This window comes from Suncus etruscus, chromosome 9, assembly GCF_024139225.1.
Source record: "Suncus etruscus isolate mSunEtr1 chromosome 9, mSunEtr1.pri.cur, whole genome shotgun sequence".
In the NCBI taxonomy this organism is placed as follows: domain Eukaryota; kingdom Metazoa; phylum Chordata; class Mammalia; order Eulipotyphla; family Soricidae; genus Suncus; species Suncus etruscus.
Window position 1 is genome coordinate 58,978,157 of NC_064856.1, and position 17,618 is coordinate 58,995,774.

General features: G+C 46.2%; 1 protein-coding gene and 1 pseudogene across 1 annotated transcript in view; one reads left to right on the top strand and one right to left on the bottom strand.

Annotated features, from left to right (window-relative positions):
- The window catches only part of DENND5A (DENN domain containing 5A), a 118,930-nt gene extending 113,825 nt beyond the window's left edge, over positions 1-5,105 (bottom strand). Inside the window, exon 1 of the mRNA XM_049780668.1 lies at positions 4,982-5,105. Coding sequence (XP_049636625.1) covers positions 4,982-5,105 — 124 coding nt within the window. The remainder of the gene's footprint in view (positions 1-4,981) is intronic.
- Positions 5,106-14,456: 9,351 nt separating this feature from the next.
- On the top strand, positions 14,457-15,477 carry LOC126018542 (40S ribosomal protein SA-like; annotated as a pseudogene).
- The last annotated feature ends 2,141 nt before the right edge of the window (positions 15,478-17,618 follow it).

The window sequence follows — 17,618 nt, forward strand, 5'->3', positions numbered from 1 at the left end:
AGAAAGCTCGATGAAGGATCATGCAGTACATGCAAAGCATAGTCCCCCAAGCATAGCAGAGAATGACTATCACCCCTGCCCCCACCCTTGCATAGAATTGGGATTAATACTGGAGTACCACTAGGAGTAACCCAAAATCAAAAACAATTTTTCTTTTAAAACAATATGCTGCAAGCCAGAAAGATAGTACAGTGCCTAAAATGCTTGCCTTCAACATAGCTGTCCCAGGTTCAATCCCTGACACCCCATACGGTCCTCTGAGCACCACCAACAGTGATTCCTGAGTACAGAGCCAGAAGTAATCTCTGAGCATAGCCAAAAACTAAAAGTATTTAATTAATGTATTGGGAAGTTAGCCCACATCTCTTGAGATATAAAGTTTCTTTCCTTTTTTTTTTTTCCTTTGGTTTTTTGGGTCACACCAGCAGCTCTCAGGGGTTACTCCTGGCTCTACACTCAGAAATCGCTCCTGGCAGGCTCAGGGGACCATGTGGGATGCCGGGATTTGAACCACCGACCTTCTGCATGCAAGGTAAACGCCTTACCTCCATGCTATTTCTCCGACCCTGAGATATAATGTTTCTTACTTTACAGTGATGGCTACCCTTTTTGAGGGCCCGGAGATAGCACAGCGGCGTTTGCCTTGCAAGCAGCCGATCCAGGACCAAAAGTGGTTGGTTCGAATCCCGGTGTCCCATATGGTCCCGTGCCTGCCAGGAGCTATTTCTGAGCAGACAGCCAGGAGTAACCCCTGAGCATCGCCGGGTATGGCCCAAAAACCAAAACAAAAACAAAAACAAAACCTTTTTGAGCCCGAGTGCCCAAACTGCCGCACAAAACCAAAGAATTTCCTCAAGAGTGCCAGCACGTCAATTAAATCTTAATAACAAGATTTTATTATCTAAAAACTATGCACACGTGCTGCATATCTTAATTGCAAACCTTCCTGCATGCCAGTTGCAAGGCCTTTGCGTGCCACTGCTGGCACGCATGCCATAGGTTTGCCATCGCTGCTTTAGAACATCTCAGCTTGAGATATGTGATTTACTTTTTCAACTCTTTGAGAAGCTCTGATTCTCTTTTGAGCACATTCTCTCTTTCTCTCCCTTTATTTCATATAAACTTGTTTTATGTTAATAAATAAAATGTGGGCCCAGAGTGATAGCAGAGTGGCGTTTGCCTTGCAAGCAGCCAATCCAGGACCAAAGGTGGTTGATTCGAATCCCGGTGTCCCATATGGTCCCCATGCCTTCCAGGAGCTATTTCTGAGCAGACAGCCAGGAGTAACCCCTGAGCAACGCCGGGTGTGGCCCAAAAACAAAAATAAATAAATAAATAAATAAAATGTAGGGCCAGAACAATATACAGCAGGTAGAGTTTGCCTTATACCTGGCCACCCCAAGTTCAATCTCTAGCATCCGTATGGTTCCTGAGCCCACCAGGAATGATTCTTGAGCTCAGAGCCATGAGTAACCTCTAAGAACTGCCAGATATGGCCCAAAAACAATAAATGAATGAATGAATAATAAAATGTATGGGTACAGAAGGTAGTATAGCAATTCGAGTACATGCACCCAACTCAGGTTCAAGTCCTAGAGCCATATGGTCCCTCAAGTATCTTTAGGAACAGTCCTGGATACTCTCCCATATGTGGCCAGGTGCAATGCTGGATACTTCTCACACTGCCAGGGTGACTCTGTTAATCCCCCACATGCCATCTAAGCCCTTACAGGGCCCAAGCCACATATCATCCAAGCCCTTGCACTGAACCACAGGCCGAGGCTGAGAATCACAAGCTGAGGAATGCTTGGGAGTTACCACTTAATAAATTAATAAATTTATATTATCAATAAATGTTTGGTTGATACACAAACTCTATACACACACACACACACACACACACACACACACAGAGGAATACATAAAACTGTCCTGGGCAAAGGAAGTTTAAGGAGTTTAACTTATGTATATTTAACTACATACATTGCCTAAATGTTTAAGTCTATAGGAAAGGGAGAGAAGACAAGAAGAGAATCCAATAAAATCTAATGATCTGTGTCTATATACAGCATAGCATTCTATACTAACTGTTGCAAACAGAAATGAATTTTAATCCTTCCACAAAACAACTTAGATCTGCTTGTTTAGATTTTTTAGGACAGAAGCTACCTGAAATTTAATACTTAATTTACTTAGACAGAACTTAGGCTCCTCCTTATCTCCCTAGAGAGCCTAAGTGCAATCCACAATTTCCTGTATTTCCCTTACTGTGATATCATCGGTTTCAGAGCTGTAAGTTGGGCTGAGGAGAGAAATGCAATGTAGAGTCTCAAAACTGACCCCATACAACAGATTCCTATTTTATTTTATCTCAAGATTTTGTTTTAAAAAAACAAAAAACAAAAAACAAAAAAAAAAAGATTTTGTTTTATTCCCATTTTACTTGTTATTCCAAGATTCCCTCTGGGTAGTCCAAATTCCCCTACCAACCCACCAGAAATAAAATGAAAGAAAAAGAAACCTTTCAATCAAGAGCTCGGTCTAACAAAGGCCACCTATTGAATACATGGTCTTGGCATTCCACTACTGCAACCACATTTAAAAAGACTGAAAAATATCCCTTTTTATACAACTCATCCCCCTTTCTTCAGTCTCCCAATAAGCTTTCAAAGGGATATAATTTTAACCTGCTGAATGCCTGCCGATTAACTAACAGTCCTTGAAAGAAAACACTTTTGAGGGTCATTTAATAACTTTTTAATTATTCTTTTTTTTCTAGATAGTACCCCACCAGAATAATAGAACTTGCCCCTATATAATCAATAGCAGGACCATTTAACTCCAGTCATATTCTCTCACTAGTTTCACTTCCCAACTTCATGACTATGCTTTCAATTGCAAACTGTTCTCTCTTAATTTTCTATTTTTTTTTTAACTAAACTTTTCAGGGGTGGCCACACCCAGCGATGCTCAGAGATTACTCCTGGCCTGGTTTAAGGGACCATCTAGGGATAGAACACTGGCCAGCCTCTTCAAGGCAAGCACTCTACCAGCTGTGCTCTCCAGAAAACACTATCTCCATTTTCTAAAATTAAATGTCTATATCATTGAACAGGCATTCAGAAACACCGAATACAAATAATGCTGGTTTAATTCACCATCTTAAAAGTTTTACTTTCTGGAAAGAACCATGTAATTTTTAATCTTTAGCTGGTCAACATGTTAACTTTTTCTAAAGACGACACCAAGCAATGAGACAGTTTTGTGCTACAAAAGCACTGGACCAAAAGACAGAGAATTAACAGTGGAACTAGGCCCTACAGCCGTTCTCGGGCCTCATTTTTCAAGGTCCTTGCCCCTTGCACTGAATTCCAACAACCACATCATAAGGGGAAACAAATGTAATAGACATAATTATAAAATGTAATTTAATACACACAGATGAAAATTTTACACTTGTATTATATAAAAATCTGAAGGCTTAAAATGTGATCTTCAAGCAAGAAAGCTAACCTCCAAAAAAGTCTTGAACTAAATATATTATTGCTTCATGATCTCTGTCAGTCCTCAATTAGTTCGAGAAACTAACATTCTCCTTATGACCTTATTAAAGGTCATCGATCTGCCCCGTTAGATAAAAGACCATCTTTTTCTGTCACTTCAAGTCCATACCTAAACTCTTTTCTTGGTATTGGAATTTTTTTCCGGTGACTTAAAGAAAAAAAGGGGGGTAGCTGACCTATCATCTCTGAAGCAAAGTAAAATGAGTCAACAGGATAATTACTTTCAGAAGTAAAACTTTGTAAAAAAAAAAAAAAAATGAACGTATCAAGACAGAAAACGAGAAGAATGTAAGTCTATCCTTCTTCGGATCAGGATGACACAACAAACCTCCGCCCACAGGAAACCTGCAACTAAGTGGACCCTCCGGACAAAAACTTTCAAAACTGTTGCAACGCAAAAAGCAAAAAGAGAAAAAAAAGTTTCAATGACGCTGCAGCGGAATTCACAGGGACTTAAACCCAATTTCGGCAACCTTCAGGGTTGGGTTTGGTTTGGTTCTGACTTTCCCAACACTTCCCCTTGCAAATGAGATGAAAAGCACCGCTCCCCAACCCTGGCTCCCCACTTCTCGGGGCCCTCTAAGCTCCCTAACAACACGGGCCTCCTTTTTTTCTCTTTCTTTCTCTCTTTCTCCAGGGACACGAGTGACTTCTTTTTGTTTTTTTGTTTTTTTTTTTTTTTTGGTTTTTGGGTCACACCCAGCGGTGCTCAGGGGTTACTCCTGGCTGTCTGCTCAGAAATCGCTCCTGGCAGGCACGGGGGACCATATGGGACACCGGGATTCGAACCAACCACCTTTGGTCCTGGATCAGCTGCTTGCAAGGCATAAGCCGCTGTGCTATCTCTCCGGGCCCACGAGTGACTTCTTAACACCAGGGACGGCCTTGGGGGTAGAAATGTTTATTTATTAGAACCCAGGGAGTTGTCAGCCTCCGAGGGCGCCCCAAGTTCACCCATCGCTTCACTTTCACCAGCACCCCTGCCCGTTAAAAGAAACTGTTATAACCAGCTTCTGGCCCAGAGAAGCAGAGGGAAGGAAAAACATTAAAAAAAATCCATGAAGAATTTTTGTCTTTTTTCCCCGTCCCACAAAAAGAAAATATTTCCCCCCCAAAACCTGGGGCGCAACTTTACTTTCACCAGGACGTGGTGGCCTCCCTCTCTGGCACCCCGGCGGGAGATGGGGAATGGAGGGGAGCCTCTTCTTTCAGGGCTGGAGTCCCCGCACCCGAGTCACCCCAGGGGGGTCCAGGGCGCCCCAAGGCTCGGCCCCGCCGTGGGCAACTCGGAGCGTCACGCCCCGGCTCTGGGCCGGCTCGAGGGACAAAGCGGGCACCGGGGCGGCGCGGAGGGCTGGGGGCTCGCAGTCGGGGGCGGCAGAAGAGCCCCCCGCCCCGGCGCGGCCGCACGCACTCACCCGACAGCTCGTCCGGCTCCAGCCCGGTGTCGGTGTCCAGCCCGCAGATGACAAAGTAGTCGGCGAAGCGACTGGGCGCCGGGCCCCCGCCGACCACGCCGCCCACGCCGCCCACGCCGCTCATGGCGCCGGCCGAGCCGCTCGCAGCGCCGGGCCGGGCCGGGCCGGGCCGTGCGGAGGAGCGCCGAGGCCCCGCACCCCAGCGCCCGCCGCCCGCCCGCCTCACGCCGCCGCCGCCGCCGCTACCGCGGCTCCGCTCGCCGCCCCCGGCCCTGGCCCTGGCCCGCTCCCCGCGGCCGCCGCGCTTGCCGGGACGGAGCAGCGGGGTCCCCGGCCGCCCCGCGCCGCATCCTGGACGCCGGCCCTCCGCGCCCCACACGCCCAGCCGCCGGCCCACAGCGCCGCGCGCGGCCCCGGCAAGGGCGGAAGGCTCCCGGCCGCCCCCCCCCCCCCGCCGCACGCTCAGCGCGCAGGCGCAGGCGGGGACGGTGGGGAGGGGGGCCAGGGGAGGGGGCGGGCGCCTCCCGAAAGGATGACGTCATGCTCTGAGGAGCCCGCACGGCCGACGGACGGACGCGGCGGCTTCCCGGGCGCCGGCTGCCTCGCCTCGCCTCGCCTCGCCTCGCCTCGCCGCAGCCCCCCGCCCCACCCTCCCAGGCCAAGGAGGTGCGGGGTGATGTAAGGGGGCGCCTCCGACCAACTGCCACCGTGGCCCTGTCCCAGGCAATCGCGCGCTCACACGCACGCACACACACATACACACACACTGACTGGTGGGTCACAAGGATAGATAGGGATGCATGACTGAACTCACATACCCATCTGCTGTGCACATAAAACACACACACACACACACACACACACACACACACACTGGTGGGTCACAAGGATAGATAGGGACTGAACTCACAAACACACCCATCTGCTATGCACGCGTGCGCGCGCGCGCGCGCACACACACACACACACACACACAAGAGCAGCAGGTAAAGCACTTAATTGTTTTGCACAAAGCTGACCTGGGTGCCATCCCTGGCATCCTAGGTGTTCAGTGTCCAGGGCTGGTATGTATCAAACACACACACACACACACACACACACACACACACAGAGCAGGCCAGGATTTTGAACACCACCGGGTATGTATGACCTTACACACACACACACACACACACACACACACACACACACACTGACTGGTGGGTCACAAGGATAGATAGGGACTGAACTCACAAACACACCCATCTGCTATGCATGCACACACACACACACACACACACACACACACAGCAAGAGCAGCAGGTAAAGCACTTAACTGCTTTGCACAAAGCTGACCTGGGTGCCATCCCTGGCATCCTAGATGTTCAGTGTCCAGGGCTTCTGAGCACCACTGGGTATGTATCAAACACATACACACACACACACACACACACACACAGCAGACAGGATTTTGAACACCACTGGGTATGTATGACCTTACACACACACACACACACACACACACACACACACACACACACACACGGCAAGAACAGCAGGTAAGGCACTTAACTCCTTTCCACAAAGCTGACCTGGGTTCCATTCCTGGCATCCTAGGTGTTGAGTGTCCAGAGCTTCTGAGCACCACTGAGTCTGTGTGTGTGTGTGTGTATCTCTGTCTGTCTCTGTCTCTCTCTCTCTCTCTGCCTGTCTCTGTCTCTCTCTGTCTCTCTGTCTCTCTCTCTCTCACAGACACACACACACACACACACACATACACACACCCCTAAACCTCTCCACCATCTGGCAGGGTCACAAGGATAGAAAGGGTCGCATGACTGAACTCACAAACACACCCCATCCTATCTCCAGGCTCTTGACCTAGACTAGATTGCACATTCTCCTGCCCTTGCTATCTGGTAGCCCGCACTGTTAACCCTTTCTCTGAGATTTTTTACTTACTTCTTTGATGCATGTGAATGTAGTGGCTCTATATTTACCTTTATTTTACTAAAGGGGAAAGGCAGGCTCAGAAACACGGTAGGACTTTCCCCAAAATACAACTCTAAAACACAAAGAATGGACTCATGGTTACACCTTGGAGCCCCATATCTCAATCTTACCAGACCTTTTTTCCACGAGGCTTTCGGTGACCCCTGGCAATTGGGAACCCCTTTTATTTATATCTATTCCCAGCTCCATTCCTGAGCTCATCCTTGAGTGATGTGAGGGATAAAGAAAAAACTGCCTGCTGGTCCTTTTCTCGCTCTTCCAAATTGGCTTTCCACCAAAACTAGACAAGAAATCTGAAGATCAGAAGCCAAATTGGCAATATGTATAGTGGTCACCAGCATGAGCTGTAATAACAATCCTCACATCTGAATCCTACCTTTGCCATATAGTGTGCGACCTTGGGTAATCCCTACACCTGCTGTTGCAGTTTTGATGACGATTATATAATATATACACATGCAGAATAGTTCCTGAAGCATAGAGGCCACTGGCCACTTTTATTATTGTTGTTGTTGTTGTTATTTTAGTGAAAGGTTTGCTCAAGATTTGTTCTGGCAAGCTATTACTAAAGGGCCCCAGAAGACAGCTTGCTTCCCCAAGGGCAGACCCGGACTCGCTCCTGAGTTCCCATCTGGGTACTTCTCTCAAACATTGGTTCCCTTAGGGAGGGTTGCAAAGAGGTCACAGCTAATACGTCATGTGCAACCATAGCACCTGCTCCTCTCCTGCCCCTCCTGGCATCTAATCCAACTGAGTTAGTTACTAAGGAGAAAAGTGGAGAGAAGGGAACCTCACAAAAGTCTTTTAGGAAAATGGCTTACGTTATTCTATATGCTAAGAATACAGAAACAGAAGGGTTCAGAAAGCTCACAAGTAAGTTACAAAACACAGAAGGACGCTTCTCTCCCAGGTAGTGGGGATGGTTTCCAGAAGGAAGTACAGTCTGACGTATGGTTCCAAAAGAACAGAAAATGGGAAGATAACTCAAGCAGCTGAAGTGCATACTCATATATAGAAGCCTTACATTCAATTCCAGCTCTACGTGGTCTCCCTAGCATTACCAGGGAGTGGCTCCTGGGTATCAAGCCAGGAGTTGCCTTTGAGCACACCAGGATGTGGCCCTAAAAGAAACAAAGTTCAGAATGTTTCAAATGCCAAGCTAAAGAATTTCTCCGGGGGGGGGGGGGGGTATTTGGGCAGGGTGACTGATGATAGGGATTTTAAACTCAAGAGTTGCAAGATCTAACCCACATTTTAGAATAATCACACTGGAGGAGGTATGAAGGGATAGAATTGAGAACCAGAGAGATAGCTCAGTGAACTGAGCATATGCTTTACATCCAGAAGGCCCAGGTTCAATCCCTGATACCATATGGCAGGGGTCTCAAACTTGCAGGCTGTTTGCGGCCCTCCGTACAACATTTTGTGGCCCTGCCCTAGAGGAATCTTTTTTTGTTTTATTTTGTTTTAGTTGTTTGGGTCAGACCCCCCAATGTTCAAGGCTTACTACTGACTTTGCACTCAAGGATCACCCTGACTTTGCCTCCTACGGCCCCCAGGTAAATTGAGTTTGAGACCCCTGCATATGGTCTCCTAAGCATCACCAGGAATAAACCCTAAAAATCAAGCCAGGAGTAGCCCCTGACCATAATAGGTTGCCACAAAAGAAGGAGAAGGAGAAGGAAGAAGAGAAATAGAAGACTTAAATGGCTTCAATTTGAAACTTCAGAAACTTCTTATTCTAAGTGTCCTGGTGCTAAGAGACCTTTCATACGAACCCTACTTATAGGGGCTGGAGAGATAGCATGGAGATAAGGCGTTTGCCTTTTATGCAGAAGGATGGTGGTTCAAATCCCGGCATCCCATATGGTCCCTGTGCCTGCCAGGGGTGATTTCTGAACATAGAGCCAGGAGTAACCCCTGAGCACTGCCGGGTGTGACCCAAAAACCAAAAAAATAAAAACAAAAACAAACCCTACTTATATAACACAATTTGGGGGCTGGAACAATAATACAGGTAGTATATTTGCCTTGTCTGTGGCTGACCTGGGTTCAATCCCTGGCATCCCCCACGTGGTGGTCCTTTGAGCAGTCCCAAGAAGGAATACTTCCTGAGCACAGAGCCAGGAGTAACCCCTGAGCACCACCGAATGTGGCCTAAAAACAAAACAAACAAGCACAAGTTAAAAACAAAAGCCTGGCATTATTAATTTTTCCTGGGGAATATATCTGCACAGAAGCCCAGAATACTCAACTGTAAAATGATCTCCTTCCCATTCGGAAATAGGTTTGGCAGTAATTGCTTCTTTGAGAGTTAGAGAAAAACAGAGGAGGAAGCTCTTAAGACGTAGTGTTTAGCTCTCTCTCCCCCCTCTCTGTCTCTTTCTCTCCATGTGTGTCTATCTCAGCTTTCTGAGCTAATTTATGGCAAGATGGCTAAACACATTAAGAAAGTGGGGGTCATAGGTAAATATGAAATTATGTTATTGTGTTTCCCTCCAGAAGATAGTTAAAAAAATAATTCTGTCAGCACAGTACTCTTTTTCTTTCTACACAAGACCAAGAGGAAGAGGCAAGTTATGGACATCTGTCATTGTAGTTCCTACATAAAAATTGTCATGGTAGCACCTGAACCTACAATACCACTTCTGCTGTCATAGTCAAATCTGCTATTCAAAGATTGAAGTAATCTTTAGATTCCTTCTAAGAATCTAGTTAGAAGACCAGCCATTAAACATGGCTAGCCTAAAATAAGTGAGTTAACTTACATATATATATGTATATATATATTTTTTGTTTTGTTTTTTTGTTTTGTTTGTTTCTTTGTTTTTGGGGCCACACCCAGTGATGCTCAAGGTTACTCCTGGCTATGTACTCAGACATCCTTCCTGGATATGGGATGCCGGGGGATCGAACTGTGGTCCCCCTAGGTTAGCACATGCAAGGAAAATGCCCTACCACTTGCGCCACTGCTCCAGCCCCTCAGGACTTACCCTTGGCTCTGCACTCAGGCATCGCTCCTGGCAGGCTTAGGGGACCTTATAAGGTGACAGGGATCAAATCCAAGTAGGCTGTGTGCAAGGCAAACACCCTACCTGTTGTACTAAATCTCTGGCCCCTTAATCCAGGTTCATTTTCCAGCATCTCATACAGTTCACCAAGCTCTGCTGGGAGTGATTCCTGAGTGCAAAACCAAGAGTAAATCCTGAGCACTGTCAGGTGTACCCCTGTGGCAAAAAAATAAAAAGGCAAATTTGACATATGTTACAACATGTATGAATTAGCACTGCCAGCAAGTTCTGGTTCAGGGATCACTCCTGGTAGTACTGGGATTGAACTGGAGTCAGCCATGTGTAAGGCATGTATCTTTTTTTTTTTTTTTTGGTTTTTGGGTCATGCCCGGCAGTGTTCAGGGGTTACTCCTGGCACTATACTCACGAATCGCTCCTGGCAGGCTCAGGGGACCATATGGGATGCTGGGATTTGAACCACTGACCTTCTGCATGCAAGGCAAATGCCCTACTTTCATACTATCTCTCCAGCCCCAGGCATGTATCTTTTGTTTTGTTTTGGTTTTTGAGCTACACCTGATGGAGCTCAGGGGTTACTCCTGGCTCTGCACTCAGAAATCACTCCTTGTGGACTTAGGGGCCATATGGGATGCCAGGGATTGAACTCAGCTTGGCCTCATGCAAAGCAAACATCCTCCCTGCTGTGCTATCACTCCAGCCCTAAGGCATGTGCATTAATCCTTGTACTATCTCTCTGACCCCCCCTCCTCAAAATTTGTGGGGGATAGGCCACACTCAGTTGTGTTCAAGCCTTACTCCTTAATCTGTATTCATGTATCACTTCTGGCAAGGTCCAAGGGACCATATGTTATGCTGGAATATAGACATGGGTCAGCCATATGCAAGGCAAAGAGCCTTATCTGCTATACTCTTTTATAATCGTTCCTATTTCTATTCACTTGCTCAGGGCAAAACCTGGGCCTGTTTGGCTGAATACCAAGCTGATATTCTTCTGGCAGGAATCAAAGAAAAACACACACATAGCTCTTCATCAACAGCTCTCAGTCTCTATCTTCAGTTTTTATAGTCCGTAACATGTGCTTCAGCTCACAAATAGGCCAATCATGTGGAAGCCGCATGTTACAGATTACACTGGAATTTTTCCCACGGCACACCAGATGATCTCGCACGGCACACTAGTGTGCCACAGCACAGTGGTTGAAAAACGCTGCACTAGAAGACATGAGCCATAAATCTCTTGGCAATCACAGTGAAGAGATAAGCCTCGATTCTTGCCCTTCTAGAGTGTCTTAGCAAGTTTCTGTTCCTATGCCCAGATACAGCTCTCAGATCCCATGTGCTAACTTGAACTCAAGTTGGATTGAACTCAGCAAAATATTCATCAGGACGCAGTGGGTAACATCTGACTAAAAAGAAAAAAAGAAAGCCTAGGATATTAGTGATAGAACAGTTGGTAAGGTACTTGCAGCCAACCTGAGTTTAATTTCCAGCATCTAGGAGCAAAGAGCCAGGAATAACCCCTGAGCCCAAAAAGGAAGGAAGAAAGGAAGGAAGGAAGGAAGGAAGGAAGGAAGGAAGGAAGGAAGGAAGGAAGGAAGGAAGGAAGGAAGGAAGGAAGGAAGGGAGGGAGGGAGGGAGGGAGGGAGGGAGGGAGGGAGGGAGGGAGGGAGGGAGGGAGGGAGGGAGGGAGGAAATGAAAAAACATGACTAGGGTCAGAGTGATAGCACAGTCGTAGGGTGTTTGATTTGCACGTGTCTGAACCAGGACGGACCCAGGTCCGATTCCCGGCATCCCATATGGCTCCCCAACCTGCAAGGAGCAATTTCTAAGTGCAGAACCAGGAGTAACCCCTGAGTGTCACCAGTGTGGCCAAAAAAACACAAGGTAGCGCGTTTGCCTTGCGTGCAGAAGGACGGTAGTTCGAATCCTGGCATCCCATATGGTCCCCCGAGCCAGCTAGGGGCAATTTCTGAGCATAGAGCCAGGAGTAACCCCTGAGTGCTGCCAGGTGTAACCCAAAAACCAAAAAGAAAAAGCACAACAAAACAAAACAAAAACCATGACTACCACAACAAAGTCAGGTAGACAGCCTCCAGTGTATGTCATCCAAGGGGTATATAACAGCTAAAACACAGGCTTGGTCTTTATTTGGATAAATTTAATTCAGGAGAAAAAGCCCACTTTCCTTATCTTTGCAAGAGTTCTAATTCTTTTTCTTTTCCACTTTATTTAAAAAAATTTTTCAGTAGGGGCCAGAAAGATAGCATGGAGATAAGGCATTTGCCTTGCATGCAGGACAGTGGTTCGAATCCTGTCATCCTATATGGTTCCCTGAGCCTGCCAGGAGTGATTTCTGAGCATAGAGCCTGGAGTAACCCCAGAGCACTGCCAGGTGTGACCCAAAAACAAAAAAACAAACAAAATTTTCAGTTTACAAAGTTTTAGGCATATATTTTCAATTCCAATCCCACAAGTGTCAATTCTCATCACTAGAGTTCCCATGCTCCATAATCCCCACCCTCCCACTCTACCTGCCACCTTGACAGTATTATATGTGTCTATTATAACAAACCATTACAGGGGCCGAAGAGATAGCACAGCGGTGTTTACCTTGCAAGCGCCAACCCAGGACCTAAGGTGGTTGGTTCGAATCCCGGTGTCCCATATGGTCCCTTGTGCCTGCCAGGAGTGATTTCTGAGCAGATAGCCAGGAGTAACCCCTGAGCGCTGCCGGGTGTGGCCCAAAAACAAAAAAAAAAATTACAAAGTTTGGTTTGTTTTCATGATTTTAGTGTTGTTCAGTCTGTGCTTAGGATTTATAAAATACCACTATATATTTATATATGTGTATATATATTTTAATTTACATATTATGTATTTATATATTTTATATATTCACATATTTATATATTATACAATATATGGTGTTTGTATATTATATAATAAGCTATATAGCTATATAATGTATATGATATATAACTATATATTTATAGTTATTCCACATCACTAATAATGGAATCTTCAACCCAGTTCCCCCATTACTTCCCTTTTTTTTGGGGGGGGGGTTTTGGGCCACATCCATTTGATGCTCAGGGGTTACTTTTGGCTATGCGTTCAGAAATCGCACCTGGCTTGGGGGGACCATATGGGAACCGGGGGATCGAACCACGGTCCGTTTCTTGGCTAGCGCTTGCAAGGCAGACACCTTACCTCTAGCACCACCTCACCGGCCCCTACTTCCCTTTTTCATCTTTCTTCCCTCCTCTCTATCCTTCCCCTCCCTAAGCTCTGGGGGCAAGGATGATCTAGGCATCCCGACTTATACTACATTACATTTCCTCATTCAATTGTTTTATATACCACAGATAAGTGAGATCATTCTCTGTATGTCTTTCTTCTTCTGGCTTACTTCATTCACTCAATGTATTTTCTAGTATCAACCAGGTTAGAGCAAATTATATCATTTAATCTTTCCATGCAGCTGTATAGTATTTCATTGTGTTTATGTACCACATCTTCATAATCCATTCATTTCTTATTTGGACACCTAGGTTGAGTTCATATTCTAGCTACTGTAGTAAGTGCAGCTTGTGAGTAATGGTGTGCATATGTCCTTTTGAATAAACTTTTTGTTTGTTTCTTTGGTTGGTTGGTTTTGGGTTATACCTGGCAGTACTCAGGGGTTACTCCTGGCTCTGCGCTCAGAAATCACTCCTGACTGGCTCAGGGAACCATATGGGATGCCCCGATTCAAACTACCATTTGTCTGCATGCAAGGCAAGCACCCTACCTCCACGCTATCTCTCTGGCCCCTTGAATAAATGGTTTTAAGTTCTGGGAATATATTACCCAAAAGTCGAATAGCTGGGTCATGTGGCAACTTAATTTTGTTTACTGAAGTAAAAGACTACTATTTCTTCTCTACACTTTGGTAAGTCTAAATTATCTCAGTAAATTTTTTGTTGTTGTTTTGGGTCATACCCGGTGATGCTCAGTAACTCATTATACACTCAGAAATTGTTCCTGGCTTGGGGGACCATATGGGATGCCGGGGGGATTGAACAAACTGTGGTCCATCCTAGGTTAATGCCCTACCACTTATGCCACCGCTTATGCCCCATTAGTAGATTATTTTATCATCCTGCACACCTGCTAGTCATTCAAATACTTTGCATGCAGGAGAGCATGCATCCTAAACATCCCTGAGCACTATCAAGTGTGCCCCACCACACATGCTCAGAACAACCAGAGATTAGCTGATGAAATTACATGTGCTCAAAACTCAACAAAGCGTTTACTATACAAACCAAAAAGAATTCCTCTGATGATTCAGAAAAGTTTAAGTTTCACAATAAGGGCTTTCTTTATTTACAGGGGTAGGGAGAGCCTCAGAGCCACACCTGCTAGTACTTAGTGGTCAATGTGATGGATTGAACACAGGGTCTATCATATGCTCTCCCACCGAGTCACATCCTCAGTCTACAATGTGGGCTTTATTAAAACTAGAAGCCTGCCTTTTCGTGCTACCCAGCGATGGATCCATACGGCGTTGTTCTCTATTCCCAGCGTAAAGGGAAATTTTAGAATATCAAGAGCCCTTGATGTCCTGCAAATGAAGGAGGAAGATGTCCTCAAATTCCTTGCCACAGGCACTCACATAGGTGGCACTAATCTAGACTTCCAGATGGAACAGTACATCTACAGAAGAAAAAGTGATGGCACCTACATCATAAATTTGAAGATGGCAGCTCGAGCCATTGAAAATCCAGCTGATGTCAGTGTTATGTCATCCAGGAATACTGGCCAGCGAGCTGTGCTGAAGTTTTCTGCTGCTACTTCAATTGCTGGCCACTTCACTCCTGGAACTTTCACCAAGCAAATCCAGGCAACTTTCCAAGAGCTGAGACTTGGTTACTGATCCCAGAGTTGACCACCAGCCCCTCACAGAGGCTTCTTAATTCTCTATAATTGCTCTGTGTAACACAGACTCCTCTGCACTACGTGGACATTGCCATTCCTTGCAACAACAAGGGAGCTCACTCCATAGATCTTATGTGGTGGATGCTGGCCTGGGAAGTTCTGCAAATACGAGGCACTAATCTCCCTTGAACACCCAAGGGAGGCATGGGAGGTCGTGCCTGATCTCTACTTCTAGAGAGATCCTGAGGAGAAAAGGAAGAGCAAGCTGCTGCTGAGAAGGCTGTGACCAAGGAGGAATTTCAGGGCGAATAGACTGCTCCAGCTCCTGAATTCACTGCTACTCAGCCCGAGGTTGCAGACTGGTCTGAAGGGGTGCAGGTGCCCTTGGTGCTGATTCAGCAGTTCCCTACTGAAAATTGGAGCGCTCAGCCTGCCACAGAAGATTGGACTGCAGCTCCCACTGCTCAGGACACTGAATGGGTAGGAACCACCACTGAATGGTCTTAAGCTGTTCTTTCTAGGCTGAAATAGGATTAGACATCAGATTGATGATGAAAAATAAATGAGATTTTTAAAAAACAACAATAGAGGCCAGAGAAATTGCATGGAGTTAGGGCTTTTGCCTTGCATGCAGAAGGATGATGGTTCAAATCCGGCATCCCATATGGTCCCCGAGCCTGCCAGGAACAATTTCTGAGCGTAGAGACAGGAGGAACCCCTGAGCATTGCTGCCGATGTGACCCAAAAACCAAAAAAATGACAACAACAAAATCTAGAAGCATAAGGAGATGGCTTAAAGAATAGAGGATATGTTTTTGCATGAGGGTGGGGTGTCCAGGGTTCAGTTTCCAAGTTAAACTTGAGAAATAGGCTAGAGGTATCCCCAGGAGACTGCCAATTGTGACCCAAGCCTAATAAAAGGACTAGAAACACAAACAGCTGAGTACAGAGTGACAAGGCTATAGCTCTCTGTCACAGTCAATTTTCTGCACAGGCACCATCTCTCTAAGAATCTCACACAGCAATAGACTAATCTAACTCTGGAAAGAGAGGTGCAACTAATAGCAAAAGCTCATTAATAGACAGAAGCAGGCCCGGAGAGATAGCACAGCGGCGGTTGCCTTGCAAGCAGCCGATCCAGGACCAAAGGTGGTTGGTTCGAATCCTGGTGTCCCATATGGTCCCCCGTGCCTGCCAGGAGCTATTTCTGAGCAGACAGCCAGGAGGCCAGGAGTAACCCATGAGCACCGCCGGGTGTGGCCCAAAAATAAAAAAAAAATAGACAGAAGCTGATTGCACTTGCTTCCCCCACTCCCCAGGAGGGAGGTGAGCAAGTCCGTGCACTGCTGAAGCCCTGGAAGCTTCACCCACAGGCCCACCCTACAACTGCTGCCCCCAGAAATAGCCCAACTTCACTGCTTTTCCACTAATCTCTGCAGAGACTACTAGATAACAACAAATACCAGGTATGTGAGGTTTATTTTGTTGTTACTGTTTTTATTTTTGACCCATACCTAGCAGTGCTCAGGGGTTACTCCTAGCTCTGCATTCAGGAATTACTCCTGGTGACCATCTGGGATGCTGGGGATCAAACATGAGTAAAATGCATGCAAAGCAAAAGCCCTCCCTGCTGTGCTCTGGCTCCAGCTCCCAGGTATGCTGGTTTTGTAGTTGTCATATGAACTCATTGGCCCAGCTCCACAGGTCCTCAAAGTCCTGGATCTTGTGGCCACATGACACCCCATAATTTTTTTATTTTATTTTTTTTGGTTTTTGGGTCACACCTGGCAATGCTCAGGGGTTACTCCTGGCTGTCTGCTCAGAAATAGCTCCTGGCAGGCACAGGGGACCATATGGGACACCGGGATTCGAACCAACCACCTTTGGTCCTGGATCGGCTGCTTGCAAGGCAAACACCGCTGTGCTATCTCTCCGGGCCCGACACCCCATAATTTTAAAACTGACTTTCCATTAGGAATACACCAAATTGCATGCAAAATTATCACAAAATACATATACGCTCAACAAACAAAATCAACAACAGAATGCTTCAGTAGCAATAAGTGGGTTAAGACAATGGCATAACTACCCTCTTATGAGACGTGACAATTTTCACAAATTTGCTTTTAATGATTTTTCCCCCCCCCATAATTCCATCACCATCTAGTTGCACCAAGTAAAGGACAGGCTTTGGGGAGATTGGGAAACTGGTGACAAGAGTAGAGGGAATATTATACTGATAGTAGAATTGGTGTTGAAATGTTGAATGCCAGATGTAACTCAGCAAACCACAGTGTCTAAAACAGAGAAATTGGGGCTGGAGAGATAGCATGGAGGTCTTCCATGCAGAAAGACGGTGATTCAAATCCCGGCATCCCATATGGTCCCCTGAGCCTGCCAGGAGCAATTTCTGAGTATGTGGAGCAAAGAGTAACCCCTGAGCGCTGCCGGGTGTGACCCCACCCCCAAAATAAATAAAATGAAATAGAGAAATTAATTTTTTTAAATGTCTCACACAGCAACACTTATCTGCCTCACCTCACTTACATCAAGTATCAGACTGTCTCTTGATGACACCAAGTTTCTAAAGGAATTAAAAATCAAACACCATGGGGCGGGACTGGTGGTGCAGTGATAGGGCACTTGCCTTGCACATGGCTAACCTAGGACGGACTGTGGTTCAATCTCGCAG